Here is a 16,139-nt window from a genome sequence, read left to right on the forward strand (position 1 = left end):
CTTTAGCAACTGGTCTTATGAAATCCACTATCTGGGGACTTTTTCCTAAGGAAAAAAGAAAAGTTAGCCACAAGGAAATGCTTCAGATGAAATTGATAAGTGATGATTCAAGGTTTCTTTAAGGCTTGTTTCTTTATTCAATAAAATCCCTCTGGTGGAGAAGACATTTACTTATCTTCATGTATTTTCTCCACAAATAAAATATAGAGAAGATGGAACTGCTTTGACTAGAGGCAAACAGAGCAGTATTTTGTTCACTCTACAAATGAATTAGAAATCTTCTCACAAGTCCCAGAGACTCTAAAGGAACTTTCCTGAATCTCTGGTGATTCCCTCCAGATGGAAACCAAACATTCCTGGCTGCTTCTCAACCACTACACCAGTTCCTCAGCTGGTAAGGATTTAACAATGGAATGTGGAGGGTGACTGAGACTCTAATCGTCATTTATCTCTGGCTTGTGTGGCATCAATTCTCCCAGAACTCCTAAGACTGATGCTCTGATATCACCAGGGTAAATGACTTAACAATATTACCAAGCTTACTTACCTATTACTCTTTCACTGAGGGAACCTGTGTACCCAAAGGGTTAAAATACACTTTGCTCCAGGTTTCCTAACTTTTATACCTCCTCAGTTTAGCTTAAAATATTTAATTTTTTTCTTTTCAGTTTTGATGACATTTGAAATATATAGTTAAATTACACGAGAGATCTAATGTCTTCAGTTAATTACTTAGTTATGGATACTCAGGAATGCCCACCCATTACTTAGAGCAATAGTTCTTAAAGTATGGTCCTCTCTCACTAATAGTCTTGCTTCATACTAAATGAGAAAATAAAAGCCTTCGGTGGAAATTCCCTCATCTTCCCACCACCTATACAAATGGACTGGCATCTCTGCCCCTCTTCTCCTTTTAGCTTATTTTGCATAAATTACTTACTGTCCATCAAAGGTCCATCTTTATTTGTGCTCTGGATTCTCAGTCACAAGGACCTCCATCCATCAGTTACCCCCCCTCTCTCTCTCTGTTGGATCATTCTCATCAGCATACAATTTAGTTTCTCCTTTCTTTTTAAATTATCTTATTTTGATTCTGTACTATCCTTCAACTATATCCCATGTCTCTGCTCCTTTTTTCAAGTCAAACATCTTAAGAGCTGTTCTCACATGCTCACTTCATTTGACTTCTAATTCAGTCTTTCCAAAAAACGTTTCTTGCATGCGTATGTCAAAATGATATATCCTAATAGAGTCAAATAATGGTTTAAGGAATTTTAAAACAGAGAGCAAATCCTTAGTCATCTTCCCCTACTCCCCCAATTTCCTTCCCTGGAGGCAACTGCTCAAGTCTTTTAGTGAATTTCCTTGGAATTCCCTTGAAACAATAGGCACATTGCTATTCTTGGTCTTTATGTTTTACACAATATCTATTATCCTCTCACTATGGAAAATGAGGATTTATCTCTCCTCTTCTATCACCATCACTCACTCACACACACACACACACAAATTTTATCCCCTCGACCTCTTCAGCTAGTCATAGCGCAATTTTGTTAATATTTATGTTTATAGTTTACATTATTATGTCTACGTGTGATTTAGAGCTGACCCATGTAGTAAAACTATTATTAGTCTTCCTTTCCAGCATGATATTTTTCTTCTAGAGACAGTTTCTTTTTCTTTTTTTTGTTCTCTATTCTTTTTTTTTAAGTGGATATATATGGTTTTCTTTGAAAAAAATTTTTTTTGTCTTCTTAAAAAGAAAAATTCTCACATAAAAAAAGAGATAGTATAGAAATATGCTTTTTAAAAAAGAAGACTTCATAAGTGGCTCTAGCAGACACTTCTGGTGCCCATCTACATCCACTCAGCCCTTACTACTGTGGAGCAGGCTATTTTGACTTCCACCTGTGAACACACTGCCATCTCTTTCCGTAAGAGTTTTCTCTGGGACTAGTGTCCTCTCTCTTGAGGTGTACTGCAATCCAAAAGTACCAGAATGACTACTCCCTGGGAGCAGTCCTTAAGTAATGACTGAAGGGAGTTGTATAAATGCCCTAGCTCTCTCCCTCAGGTGATGTACTCTGAAGGACAAGTTCAAAGTTCAGAACTCTGAAGTTCAAGTTCCGAGTTCCCTGCTGAAAATAAGCTCCAGTCTCCCACAATGAATGCTTGATAGCACACTCTTTATTGACTACCTTCTTGTTTCTGTATCCCTCCACCAATGGTGTTGCCTGGGATAACTTCCCAAATAAATGACTTGCACTTGAATCTGTCTTTCCATGCCTGCTTCTTAAAAAATCCAAACTAAAACAATAGTGCTGGGTATTTCCTGTTACATCACTTTTTAGGGTGCCTGATATCTGCTGTCTCAATTTTAGAGATGCTAAGACTGATAGGAGGCTACAGGTGGTGTCAGGCTCATGTCTCCATTATAAAGTTCCCTTGCCTACCTGTATTAGTCAGGGTTCTCCAGAGAAACAGAACCAGTAGGATAGACAGACAGATATTTATCATAAGGAACTGGCTCACCTGATCAGGATGGTTAGAAGTCCTAAGATCTGAGGTCAGTAAGCTGGAGCCCCAGGACAGCAGATGGTGCAGTTCCAGACCAAGTCCAAATGTCTGAGGAGGAGGAGAGCTGATGGTGTATATTCCAGCATGAAAAATAGCAAGCTCGAGACCCAAGAGCCAATGTTTCCATTCAATTCTGAAGACAGGAAAAAGGCCAGCGTCTCAACTCAAGGAAGAAAGTCAGGAGGAGTTCCCTTTTAGTTGTAGAAGAAACATCATTTTGTTCTATTCAGGCCTTCAGCTGACTGGATGAGGATCACCCACATTAGGGACGGCAACCTAGTTTACTGTCTTACTGATTCAAATGTTAATATCACTCAGAAACACAGACACACCCAGAATAATGTTTAACCAAGTATATGGGCACCCCTCGGCCCAGCCAAGTTGACACAAAATTAGCCATCACATTATCTTTCACCTAACACTTACATCAGTTACTAATGGTTACTGCCTGGTCATATCATTTACCTGGTCAGATGCTTAAAATGGTGATTTTTTTTAAAATGCCAGTATTCCTTCTGCATTTATTAGCCGAAATTCTATCCATACGAACTTTCCCTTCCTTATCAATTATTTTATTACCCTGAAATACAGTTTGTACAGAAAGGATGCAATAAATTTATCTTTTCTGATGACTTGGTTTTCTAAGGAGTTATCACTAATTTAATCCCAAACTCAGAGAAGGCAATGGCACGCCACTTCAGTACTCTTGCCTGGAAAATCCCATGGACGGAGGAGCCTGGTGGGCTGTAGTCCATGGGGTCGCTAAGAGTCGGACACGACTGAGCGACTTCACTTTCACTTTTCACTTTCATGCACTGGAGAAGGAAATGGCAACACACTCCAGTGTTCTTGCCTGGAGAATCCCAGGGACAGGGGAGCCTGGTGGGCTGCCGTCTATGGGGTCGCACAGAGTCGGACACGACTGAAGTGACTTAGCAGCAGTTTAGCAATCCCAAACTATGTCAGCTGTCTAAATTATTTTCAGTATGTCACTCCCATCGGATGCTCTATCAATTTCATCTTCCTAAACCAAGCTCTCCAAGGATTTTTTAACTTCATGAAGAAGCTTCTGGATGATTATCCTCTAGACCCCATAGCGGTCATCCCGGGATCTCCCTTCATTAGAATTCCCTCCAGCTGTTTCCTGTGTGGGAGCTCCTATTCTCTGAATGCTATGTTTTTCCTCGTTCTATTTAAGTGAAGCATATCCCCCAGGTTTCTTTAAGAGAGGGTGTACGATAATTCCAAATTCTACGTAGGAAATATTTTTTCTTTTCTTCTTTTTTTTCTTCATGGAAATACTTTCTGTTTTAGAGCATTTGTTTTCTAGCTCTTGGTGTTTTTCTTGACAGCTTCAGTTTCTATTTTTTTCCTCTTGAAAAAAAAAATTCTGCATTAAAAGACTGTGGAGTCTGCTTTTTATCAACTGCTAAGTGTATGAGGGAGACAGCAGAGGTGGGGTGGGAGAGGCAGCCCTGCCAGCTCTGTAGGGCTGAGGAGCACCCCAGCCGTATTTCTCTCAGCCATTCATTGTGGGGAGAGCCAGCTTCAGTCCATTTTTACTCCTCATTCTTTGTTTGTGAACTCTCCTTCTCCTTGGAAGCTTGTAGGATTTCCAAACAACTTCAGAGCACTGGGGAACAGTGTTTGGAAATTTCACAGTGCTGTGCTTTGTGTGCTTGATGTTTATCCGTTTAGTTGGACATTCTGGGAAGCTCTGAAGTCCTTCAGTGACAGGAAATTTTGTTGAATAATTTTCTTGGTTATTTCCTCTGGTGAACTTTCTGTTTCTGCAACTCCTAATATTTGAATCTTAAATTTTCTAGACTGTTCTTTCAATATTTCTCATCTTTTGGGGTTTTTTTTTTTTTTTTGCTCTGCATCTGAAAGATATCGACACCTTTCTTCCACTCCTGCTATCTTGTTTTTAATTTCCAGGAGCCCAATTTTGTTTCCTGAATACTTTTGGCATTGCCATTTCATTGGTAAATCTTTCAATATGTATCTCTAAAATTACTCCTTTAATGATAACAACACTTTTATCACAACAGAAAAAGTTGTCTTTAATATCAAGAGTCTAGGGACTCTTTAAATTTCGTGTGTTAAAAAAGATTTTTTTGTTTGAAGCAGTATTCAGGTAAGTTTATGTATTTCAATTGCTTATTTTTCATGTTATGTTTTAATGTTTAGTTCTTCCTTATTTATTTTTTCCAACCACTGACTTACTGAAGAGTCGGGTCATTTATGATGTAGAGTTTTCCACAGTTTGGACTCGACTGATTGTATTTATGCTGATTTTACATTTTCCTCTTTACTCTGCATTAACTATAAATTGATGTAACCTGAAGACTTTATTAGAATCAGATTTGACTTTCTTGGGGGTATTAATACTTTCAGGAAGCAAAAAAGTTCTAATGTTCTTTATTTTCATGATTTAGCAGCCATTGATGATCATTGTCTTTATTATTTCATTTAATGGTATAAAATGATATTACAAACTTATATTTCTTTCTGAATTTATTAGCTGTATGTCTACAAACAAAAAATTGCTCTCATCAGCTTTTTCATTACCTGACTTACAGTTAGTGCATGGTACAATTAGCAAATGCTTAATATTTTCCTTTTGTCAGTTTTCAAAATAATGAGTAGGTTTATTAGCATCTTCTAAGGATTACAATGAGTTCTTTTTAGATTGTTATCATTATGAACATTTAGATTTGAACGTATTTGATTTGTTTCAATACATTATAGATTTTACCCCCTTTAGTCCTCTGATTGTGTGATTTTATTTTTAATTATTTATTTTTGGCTGTGTTGGGTCTTTGTTGTTATGCAAGGCTTTCTTTAGTTGCATCGAGTGGCGGCTACGCTCCAGGTGTAGTGCGAAGGCTTCTTGCTGTGGTGGCTTCTTTTGTTGTGGAACATGGGCTCTAGGTGTCTGGGCTTCAGTAGATGTGGTGCATGGGCTTAGTTGCCCTGAGGCATATGCAATCTTCCTGGACCAGGGATCGAACCTGTGTCCTTGCACTGGAGGCAGATTCTTCACCACTGGACCACCAGGGAAGTCCCTAATTGGGTAATTTTGACAGAGGAAAGCTTCTTTTGTTTGGCTTCTGAGTCTTTTTTACATAATCATACTGGTTTTTTTTTTTTTTTTTTTTGACAATTCCTTGTTTTGGATTTGACAAGTTGTTTCAGGTTCATTTGCATGATGTCTGAAATAATAAATTTGAATTGATAGTATCAATGTAAACTTATGATACATTTTACCTGAAAAAGTCCATAAATATTGACTAACTCAAAAGCATTAAACACTCCTGGAAGCCTAGATTGTGATATCTAAAAAACATTTGCTTCTGAAAACCAGGAATCCTGGGTCTCCTTAGAGAAATGGCTGATTCCAGATATGGTGTTGTGTTTTCATCTGAAGCTTGGGATCCTCTTCCAAACTCATTCTGTTATTGGCAGAGTTCAGAAATTCATTGAAATTAAGTTCTATGTACAGACTGTAAATGAAGAATCTCCAAGGAAAAAGCTATAAGGAACCATCGACAATTTGAGGATCAAATTTTTAGAGACACTACTCTGATAGCAATGACAAGAACGGTGTGCATGGGCAGTAGAAGCACAAGATGCTTATCTACAGAGATTAGTTGTGATTCTTCCTGCATATGGGGAAGGCCTAACACAGGACAGTAGCAGTAGGGTAAATAAACAGGGGACTGGTTTGCTAACTATTAAGAATGTATGACTGTCAGCTTAACTGATGCCAACTTGGGCATGTACAAGTTCCTATCCTTCCACTGACCCTACCCAGGACTGTACTCTGCAGTAAATCATTTTACTGTCATCAAGAGCTTTGTAGTCAATGGATACTATTTAATAATCATTAGGATCCAGTGGCTTCCCTGGTGGCTCCAATAGTAAAGAGACAGCCTGCAATGCAGAAGACCCGGGTTTGAAGATCCTGGGTCAGGAAGATCCCCTAGAGAAGGGAATGGCAACCAACTCCAGTATTCTTGCTTGGAGATCCCATGGACAGAGGAGCCTGGTGGGCTGCAGTCCATGGGGTTCCAAAGAGTTGGACACAACTGAGCGACTAACACTTTCACTTCAGGACCCAGTGGCCTCTATGCTGTCTTAGTCCCTGAACAACGATGAAGACCTTCGCTGACATTTTCCCAGAGCCCAGGAGACTAGTTAGCCGTATATAAATCTTGACTTAGGAATGCACTTCCTGTTTCTAAGCACTACTCCCATTCCCTTGGCTAACTATAAAACTGCCCCAATGGGCCCTCAGCAGCGTATGCAGTGCAACTGCAAATGCCTCTGGATCATAGTCCTTCTGATCCCATCCTGTAAGTTACTGAATAATAAACAATTCCGTTGATTACATGGACTTCCCTGGTGACTCAGACTGTAAAGAATCTGCCTGCAGAGCTGGAAACCAGTTCCATCCCTGGGTCTGGAAGATCCCCTGGAGAAGGGAATGGCAACCCACTCCAGTATTCTTGGCCTGGAGAATTCCATGGACAGAAGAGCCTGGTGGGCTACAGTTCATGGGGTTGCAAAGAGTCGGACAGGACTTAGCGACTTCCACTTTCGCTGACTACATGGAGCTGCCTGTCTCATTTTTTTCAGTTGCAAGATACCTTCTCACTTTGGTGGGCATTTTTCATCTCCTTTTGTCCTCCAACAAAGAGGCAGTAACGTCAGGTCTTAGGGATTGGTGTGCGCTTGTAGGGGAGGGCACTGGGTTATGGGGAAGCGCGGCAAACAGCTACGGAAAAGCCCTGAGAGTGGTGGTTTAGTCGCTAAGTCGAGTCCGACTCTTGCGTCCCCAGGGACTGTAGCCCGCCAGGCTCCTCTGTCCACAGAGGTGGAAAGGAAGATAACTCCCAGAGGAAGCTCCCTCCACCCCCAGCCCATCCTCAGGTGAAGTAGCCACGGAATTCTCATGTGAGTTTGAAAATGTCCTCTACAGATGGGCATTCTACTTAGTGGTAACCAAGGGCTCTTCCTCAGCCTGGATTTCATTCCTCTAAGGATTTCATGAGAAGCTAATAAAATACATGCCCCTTTTTGACTTAGCCGGTGAGAAGTACCTGACAGAAATCTCTTCAAGAGATGTCTTCTAGTGGGGACGGAGGCACCTGTTAGAAACCAGAAGAGATGTTAACTACTGATGGTGTATTGACTTTTTTTTTTTTAATTGTTGGGCAGAATTTGAAAACGAAGCGGAATGTGTGGACAATAAGCTGTTCAATCTTCTCTTTGAGATGCTGGAAAATTCCTTTTTATATGTGCCCAAGCCGAGATGAACACAGATTTGGAAGATAGGAAACTGGTGACCGGGCTTATGGAGGAAAAGACAGGGGCGGGAGACCACGTCAACGTCTTCTTCTTTCCAGTAAACAGCAACAGGGAGCCAAACCCTCCAAGAGCTGGGAGTCTGGTACCTTGTCTCTAGGTGGAGGCTTCGGACCGGGTTCCAGCCTCCACGCATGCGCAGCGCAAGGTGCGAGCCGGGGAGGGACCGGGGAAGTTCCACGACTACCTTCTCAGGCTCCGCCCCTTCTCAGAATCAAGGGGGAGGAGCGTCGTGCGCGCTCGCGTCGGTGCGCGCCCTGAAGCCCGCCCCCAACTCCTGCCTCTGGTCGTTCCACCCCACACACCTCTGCCCCGGACCCATTTCGGAGGCGCGGCCGGCGCGGCGCGTAGTCAGAGCCACGAGCACGAGCGCGTGCGTACGACAGCGCGTGTCAGCTCCGTCGCGAGGAGGCCCCACCTTCCCGCCCCGCCCCCGCCGGCCTCAGCTCCTCTGGCTTCGCTCCCAGCGCTGAGAATCCCGGTATCCGCGCGCGCTGTGTAGCCATGGAGGTCCCCGGTAGCCTGTGCAAGAAAGTCAAACTGAGCAATAACGCGCAGAACTGGGTGAGTCGAAGCAGATGTGCGGAGGAGGTTCTGAGAGGCTCCGGCTGCAGATCCATTTGGAGCCACTGTCCGCTCCTTCTGCATCCTGCTTGGAGAATCGGGGAGGGTACCGAGGCCGCGGCGCCTTCCAGCAGGGGCGGTGGGTGGTGCCTGGTGGCGTGGCGTGGCGTCGCTGGGGCGGGGGTCTCGGCCTGGGCTGTACAGGCAGTCGGAACCACGGCCCGTGGGAAGAACGCCCGCTTCTCCAGCTCCACGGCTCGGATGAGACCTCGAGGACTATCTTTCGGGAGTGAGCTGGCGGCTGCTGAAACCTCCGGCGAGGGGAAGCTGCCCGCATCCCTTCCAGTGGCCTGAAGATCTGCAGAGGAAGCGGAGGCCGGCGCCTTTGGTGCATTCCTCATTTTTCTTGGCTCTGCCAGTGCAGTTAGCCCAGGTTTGGGTCCATCTCCATGTCTTTCCAGTTCTGACTTACAACATGAAGGGAGAGTACCCAACAATGTGGCCATTCATGAGCTGAGACTGCCCTGAACTGAGGTTCTTTGTGACTCGGTGTTAAATTGGAATATTTGACAAATAACATGGAAACTAAAATGTAGGGGGAAACTAATGGTTTATAACGTTTAGCAAGGACTGCCAGTTGGCTTTGATGGGGAAATGTTCTTCCTCAGAAGGTTGCTTCCTTCCTTAATTATTCTTGCTAAGAAACTGCCATAAGCTAAGCTTTTGTAAGTGAGGTGGGAGTAGGGTGGGGGAGGTGTTGCCCAACTCTGGAGGCCGGAAAGGCCTTGGTTTTAAGTCTGGATGGAAATTTTTTTTCACAGTACAGCAAGATCTTGAGGTTTAAATTCAGCCTTGTAAGTCATCATTACCGTTGGTGAATCGAAGGAAAAAAAAAGCCATTTCAGACAAGTGTTCATTTCAAGTCATTAATTTACCATTTCTGAGGTTACCAAGGATTCTCACCCCGATTCCTTTCTCCTTCTAAGTTACTTCACTCTTCCTTTAGGTGATAAGGAGGGAGAGGAGATAAAAGGTAAATTCAAACATTGAGAAGGAGCCCTGGACTACCATCTGGTCTCTGTTTCCAACTTTGCCCTTTAGTAGTTGTTTGATCCTGAGTGAAAACACTCGACTTCTTTAAACCTCAGCTAACTTAAAGATACAATAGCCTGTACTTCTCTAGACAGTTTTGAGGAGTAAAGAAGGTAATGATTTGGAAGGGTCAGTGATACCACTGCTATGCAATTATTGATATTGCTCCTGTTACTCTGAGGTATTTCCTGGTTAGGGACAAAGGGTTGGTTAAATTAGAGTATTTACAGGTTATTTCAGCTACACCGTCTGTAACTCATTTACTGTTCCACTTGCCAAAAAGTGCATGTGCTTTGTAGAAGTCCTCAGAGAAGATGAGAAATGAGGAACTCGGTACTTGCCTTCCAGCTGGTCATGGCCTGGTTGGGGTTGTAGTTGGCATTTGCTGGGTGATGAATATATCATTACAGGCCCAGTTATTTGATCACAATTTAGAGGAGAGATTAGTTTAGTCTGGATGTTTTGGAGAGGATTTATGGAAGAGAGGCTTTCCCTGGTGGCTCAGACAGTAATCCGCCTGCAATGAGGGAGACCTGGGTTGGGAAGATCCCCTGGAGAAGGGAATGACTACCCACCCATTTCATGGATACAGGAGCCTGGCAGACTACAGTCCATGGGGTTGCAAAGAGTTGGACAGAACTGAGCAACTTTCACTTTTGTGGAGAAGTATGCTTAGGTTTTTGAGGTAGAGGGAAGCTGTATGACTAAGGTCTAGGAACAAAAATAATTTATATTATTTATTGTAATATTATAACTACTATAAATAATAATAACAATTGTTATTTACTCTAGGAACAATGAAGAGACCTGTTAATATACTCTGGAGGGCTGTTGTTGACTGGAGATAATATTAAATAAGCAGTCTGGGGCTACGCTATATAGTTGTTAATGTTTGGCTGCTGAGTTGAGACTAGATTCTGTGAGAGATTTTTGATGAAGCTAGAATTTTTAATTTTATGGCCTTGTAAATCTTTCTTTGCCCCAATAGGGAACACCCATCATCTTTCCCTCTCATATACATCACCTGATAGCCACATGTGTAGAGAATGCACATACCTTTCCAGTTCCCAACACATGATGAAATTGGTATTCCAGAGGGACTGGTCTGCTGAAGAAATTAGATGCTGTTAGAGCCCACATGCGGAGAAGGCAATGGCACCCCACTCCAGTACTCTTGCCTGGAAAATCCCATGGATGGAGGAGCCTGGAAGGCTGCAGTCCATGAGGTCGCTGAGCGTCGGACACGACTGAGCGACTTCCTTTTCACTTTTCACTTTCATGCATTGGAGAAGGAAATGGCAACCCACTCCAGTGTTCTTGCCTGGAGAATCCCAGGGACGGGGGAGCCTGGTGGGCTGCCGTCTATGGGGTCGTACAGAGTCGGACATGACTGAAGCGACTTAGCAGCAGCAGAGCCCACATGTAGAAAGAAGTCCTGGCGAACAGACAGGTTTATGCTGCTGTTCCTGCTGCTGTGAGTATCATGAGAGACAGTGGTTTAAAGCAAGGATCCTGGAACTGACTGCCTGGACTTGATCCTGGGTTTCACGGTTTACTCATTGTGTAACCTGTGGCTAGTCACTTAATTTCTGTGCCTCTACTTTGCTCCTCTAGAAAGTGGGAGTGATAGTCTCACAGGGATATTGTGAAAATTAAAGGAGTTAATGTGTGAAAAATGCTTAGGACAATGTTTGGCATATAGCATTATATGTCTGTTAGCCCTTACTGCCTTAGTGTTACGTGTGTTAGCGCTTTATTCTCTTTATTCCAATTGTTGTTCAGTTGCCCAGTCGTGTCTGACTCTTGTAACTCTGTGAACTGCAGCAAGCTTCCCTGTCCTTCACCATCTCCCAGAGTTTGCTCAAACTCATTGATGTCCATTGAGTTGGAGATGCCATTCAACCATCTGATCCTCTGCCACCACTTTCTCCTTTTGCCTTCTATCTTTCCCAGTATCAGAGTCTTTTCCAATGAGTAGGTTCTTCGCATCAGGTGGCCAAAGTATTGGAGCTTCAGCATCAGTCCTTCCAATGTATATTCAAGGTTGATTTCCTTTAGGATTGACTGGTTTGATCGCCTTGCTCTCTCAAGAGTCTTCTCCAACACCACAGTTCAAAAGCATCAATTCTTCAGTGCTCAGCCTTCTTTATGGTTCAACTCTCACATCTGTACATGACTGCTGGAAAAACCATAGCTTTGACTATATGGACCTTTGTTGGCAAAGTCTTGTCTCTGCTTTTTAATATGCTGTCTAGCTTTGTCATAGCTTTTCTTCCAAGAAGCAGGTGTCTTTTAATTTCATGGCTGCAGTCACCATCTGCAGTGATTTTGGAGCCCAAGAAAATACCAGTTAGTGTCTCCATTTTATAGATGAAGAAGCTGAGGCACAGATATCATAGAGGTTGTAAGAGGTGGACCCAGTATTAAGCATGCTGCACAGGTCTTCCCTGGTGGCTCAGATGGTAAAGCGTCTGCCTACAATGAGGGAGACCCGGGTTCGATCCCTGGGTCAGGAAGATCCCCTGGAGAAGGAAATGGCAACCTACTCCAGTACTCTTGCCTGAAAAATGCCATGGACGGAGGAGCCTGGTGGGCTGCAGTCCATCGGGTCGCTAAGAGTCGGACACGACTGAGCAACTTCACTTCACTTTCTGTAAGGGACAGGCATTCTTAGTAGAGATAGTCTGTAGAACAAGGCGATGTGTGTGCTCAGTTGCTCCATTTTGTCCAATTCTTTGCAACCCCATGGACTGTAACCTGCCAGGTTCCTCTGTCCATGGGATTTTCCTGGCAAGAGTACTGGAGTGGGGTGCCATTTCTTTCTCCAGGGAATCTTCCTGACCCAGGGATTGAACGTGCTTCTCCTTCATTGGCAGACAGGTACTTTACCACTGAGCCATCAGGGAAGCCCATAGCTAAAGTACTGTCATCTCAGCATAAAAATGAGTTCAGTACTGTCATAATCAATACAAAATTATTACGAAATATGCACAAGTATATATTTTACACTTAGCACACATCTCAGTTCAGACTAACCACATTTTAAAACCTCCATAGGAACATGTAGATAGCCAGTAGGAATCGAGTTAGGTGAAGGTTGGAAATAAAGATTTGCTGGTTAAATTTGAGTTAGAGAATTTAGAGAGAAGGGCGGTATCTTCATGTACCTACAAAAATAGTAAAATCAAAAATGCAGAGGGCCCTGTTAGCCTCCTCTTATCTCAGTCTGACAAAACATCAGATGTAATGAATATCATTCCCCATCTGCTTGAACCTTTCTCTGTTGGGATTGGTTTTCATCTGCCTTTGGAAAACACTTCAAAGTGTGTGTTAGTTGGCCCTCGGTTCAGACCCAGGGGTCACTCACCCATTTTGTAGACTCACGTTGGCCCAGATCCTTTGTTCGAGCCTGCTTTATGGTGGAGTTGGACCCTTGCTCCCCGCAGATTAGTCTGGGATCTAGCGCACTGGAAGCGCGTTCAGTCTCGTTCTGGTCTGCCGTTCCAGTCCCCTCTCTCCTCCGCTCCCCAGATTCCTATGACTCCATATGTCCAGCGCCAGTTTTCTTTCTATACCTTACATTCTCAGGGTTTTACACAAGCTTTTCCTTCTGCCCTAATGCCTGTTGACCTGTGGAAATCTTCAGAGCCTCAGACGCCTTTACCAAAACAGGGTGGCCCTCCTGTGTCCACACACTCTAGCGTGTAGGATGAATTGTTTCTGCACCTCCGTATTACATATTACGTTGCACTCTGCTGTTACCATGTAATCATATTTCATTACAGAGGTTTTGTGTGTACACTGAGCTTCTGCTGATATAACAGGATTGGGATAAAGGTTAGGGTACAGAGTTAGCTAGGGTACTTCTGATATTAAAAGGCTTAGATAATTTACTAGTAACTTAGCACAGCTTAAATAAGAGAGTAAGCTCCATATGGGGTAGGATTCAAATTACAGTTTTGTCACTTACTACCTGTGTAATCTTGGGCATGTTACCTAACTTCTCTGTGTCTCAATGTCTTCAAATGTAACAATGTGGATAATAAAACCTAGCTTGTAGTGGAGCTAACAGGGCATACCTCAAAGGGTCATAGCAAGGTTTAAATCAGTTAATACATTTAAAGCTCTATAGCTGCTGCTTTAAATGGGCCTTCTTATTTATTTAAGGCGTTAAATTTAAGGTGTTCTTATTTATTAAGTCATCAAATATTTACCACCTGGTTGGTGTATGCCGTTGTCCTAGGTGCTGGAGATGCAGTCATAAAAAGACAGACAGGGCCCGGCTCTCATGGATATTGCATTCTACCTGGGAGAGAGTTAATAATAAAAAAGCAAATAAGTGAATGAGATACTTTTCCCTTTTATCAGTTCTCCTTCTCTGAGCAGTATGTCCCTCATACTGTTCAAAGCCTTTCATAGAAGGCCAACAGCTCGTTCTGGATTTGAAGGAAGAGTGAGGTGATACAAAAGTGAAATAAGCATGCAGAAGTGGAACAGTATGGCATCTGAAAAACCATACATTCCTCCTTCAGAGCATGGACCTGGCTGAGGGCAGGGGCGGGTATTGAGCCGGAAGGTAGGGAGCCACTGCTGGAAAAATTGCCTAAAGGAGAAGGAAAGCTGGACTTCTGCCAAGAGTGTGCTCCTTTGTTGACTGACCACAAGCACAGGAAGGATGGCAGGATCTAGATCTGCATTGTTCAGTATGGTAGCCACTAGTCACCTGTGGCAACTTAAATTTAGTTCAAATGAAAAATTCTGTGTTTCAGGCGCTACATTTTCATAGGAAGCTTGTGGCCACTGTTTCGGACCATGCAGTATGGAACATTTTTATCATCTCAGGAAGTTCTATGGGATAGAGCAGGTCTAGATAATAACTCTGGGATGGCTACTGACATTTTTTCCCTACTTATTTGTGTATTTGTTTTTACTTTCTTCCTTGGGGAAGGAAATTTTGAGAGATGGTGGCAACTTTGGAATCATGGTTTTGGACAGTTCTGCTGTTCAGGGTACCCAGCTGTCAGTTAGCCTCCCCTTAACACAGTGACTTCTCTAAAGTTGGAATGTGACATAAGCTTCCCCAGCTTGGCTCTGCTATATTGACCTTTAAGAAATAGTTTTCTTCTTCAGTGATTCTCAACCAGGTAAAGATTTGCCACTCCCAGTGGGTGTTTGGTAATATCTGGAGACATTTTTTGTTGTTACATTTATGTGTCTATGTGGACAGGGTTGCTTCTGACATGTGTTGGGCAGAGGCCAGAGATGCTGCTAAAAAAATCCTACAGTACAAAGAACAGCCCCCTCAACAAAGAATTATCACCAGCGCCAGGGTCCAAAAGTCTTAATGTTGAAGTTGAGAAACCCTTTTCTATGCTTTGAGTAAGAAAAAGGGGAAGTAAATTATGTAACTCCGAAATGCAAAACTAGTCATTTAAAACAAAGTCCAGCTGATGCTAGCATTTTTTTATCCACCTGCCTGGATGTTCCTGTCTTTTGCTCTGAGATGAGTCAGTTACCTGTAGCATACTGACAGCAAAACCATACAATCCACCACTGAATTGTTTTGAAACATATTACTGAGTAATTAGTTCACATGGAGAGGCTGTAGCTTTTGTTTTTGTTTCTGTTTTTGGCATTCACCTAAGTGGTAATTTTTTCTATGAAATTTCCTTTCCCAAGGACATAGTCCTCTACTAAGTATGTTTTAACTGGATAAAACTAGTGGAAAGATCGGACACTATATAGAAATCGGGTGAGATGACTGCAGCCATTGTTCTTCTTCTCTCTAGTTTCTCTGATGCTTGCATCCTTGCCTTCTCTCTCTCTCATGTGTTTAAAAGAGTTCAGTTCATTGCTCTGTAGTATATTCACAGTTTTACATCCATCACTAACCAATATCTAGTTTTAGAATATTTGCATCACCCCCACAGGAAACCCTGTGGCCATTAGCAGTCATCCTCTACCTTCTTCCTTCCCTCTCTGTATCCCCTGACAACCAATAATCTACTGTTTTGTCCCTGGATTTCCCTGTTCTAGACTTTCCTCTGAATGAAATCATACAATGTATCACCTTTAGTGTCTGACTTCTTTAACTTAGAATAATGTTTTCAAGGTTCATCTCTAGTGTAGCACGTGTGGATACTTTGTTCCTTTATGTGATGATATAGTGGTATGCTTTATGGATGTATCACATTTTGCTTAACCCTTCATTAGCAGATGAACATTTGAGTTTCTTCTACTCTAGTTGGTATGAATGATGCTCCTGTGAACATTCATGCACAGATTTTCATGTGTACTCTTAGATGGTTTGAGGTAGACATTAGTATATTTTTGGCTGCCCAGCCTCTAAATCCTCTTCGTGTACGTAGGGAATGCCCCAGTGTCACTGATGGGAGGCAGGGGCCTGTCACAGTATAAAGGTTTCTTTATCTGTTTATTGTTTGTGTCCTTCCCTGAAATGTTCTTGATCATTTTTCTCCCATATCTAGGAGGGAGCAATCAACAAATAATGAATGAACCAACAGGTAGGTAATCTC

The 16,139-nt window shown here is 42.8% G+C and overlaps 1 protein-coding gene across 2 annotated transcripts in view; it reads left to right on the forward strand.

Annotated features, from left to right (window-relative positions):
- The first annotated feature begins 8,422 nt into the window (after positions 1-8,422).
- Positions 8,423-16,139, forward strand: part of PAPSS1 (3'-phosphoadenosine 5'-phosphosulfate synthase 1) — a 112,375-nt gene continuing 104,658 nt past the window's right edge. The window contains 1 exon segment of one of the 2 annotated variants that reach the window (NM_001034210.2): positions 8,423-8,511. In NM_001034210.2, coding sequence (NP_001029382.1) covers positions 8,452-8,511 — 60 coding nt within the window. In that variant the 5' untranslated portion in view covers positions 8,423-8,451. 2 annotated transcript variants of the gene reach the window in all.

This window comes from Bos taurus, chromosome 6 (assembly GCF_002263795.3).
Source record: "Bos taurus isolate L1 Dominette 01449 registration number 42190680 breed Hereford chromosome 6, ARS-UCD2.0, whole genome shotgun sequence".
NCBI classification, from domain to species: domain Eukaryota; kingdom Metazoa; phylum Chordata; class Mammalia; order Artiodactyla; family Bovidae; genus Bos; species Bos taurus.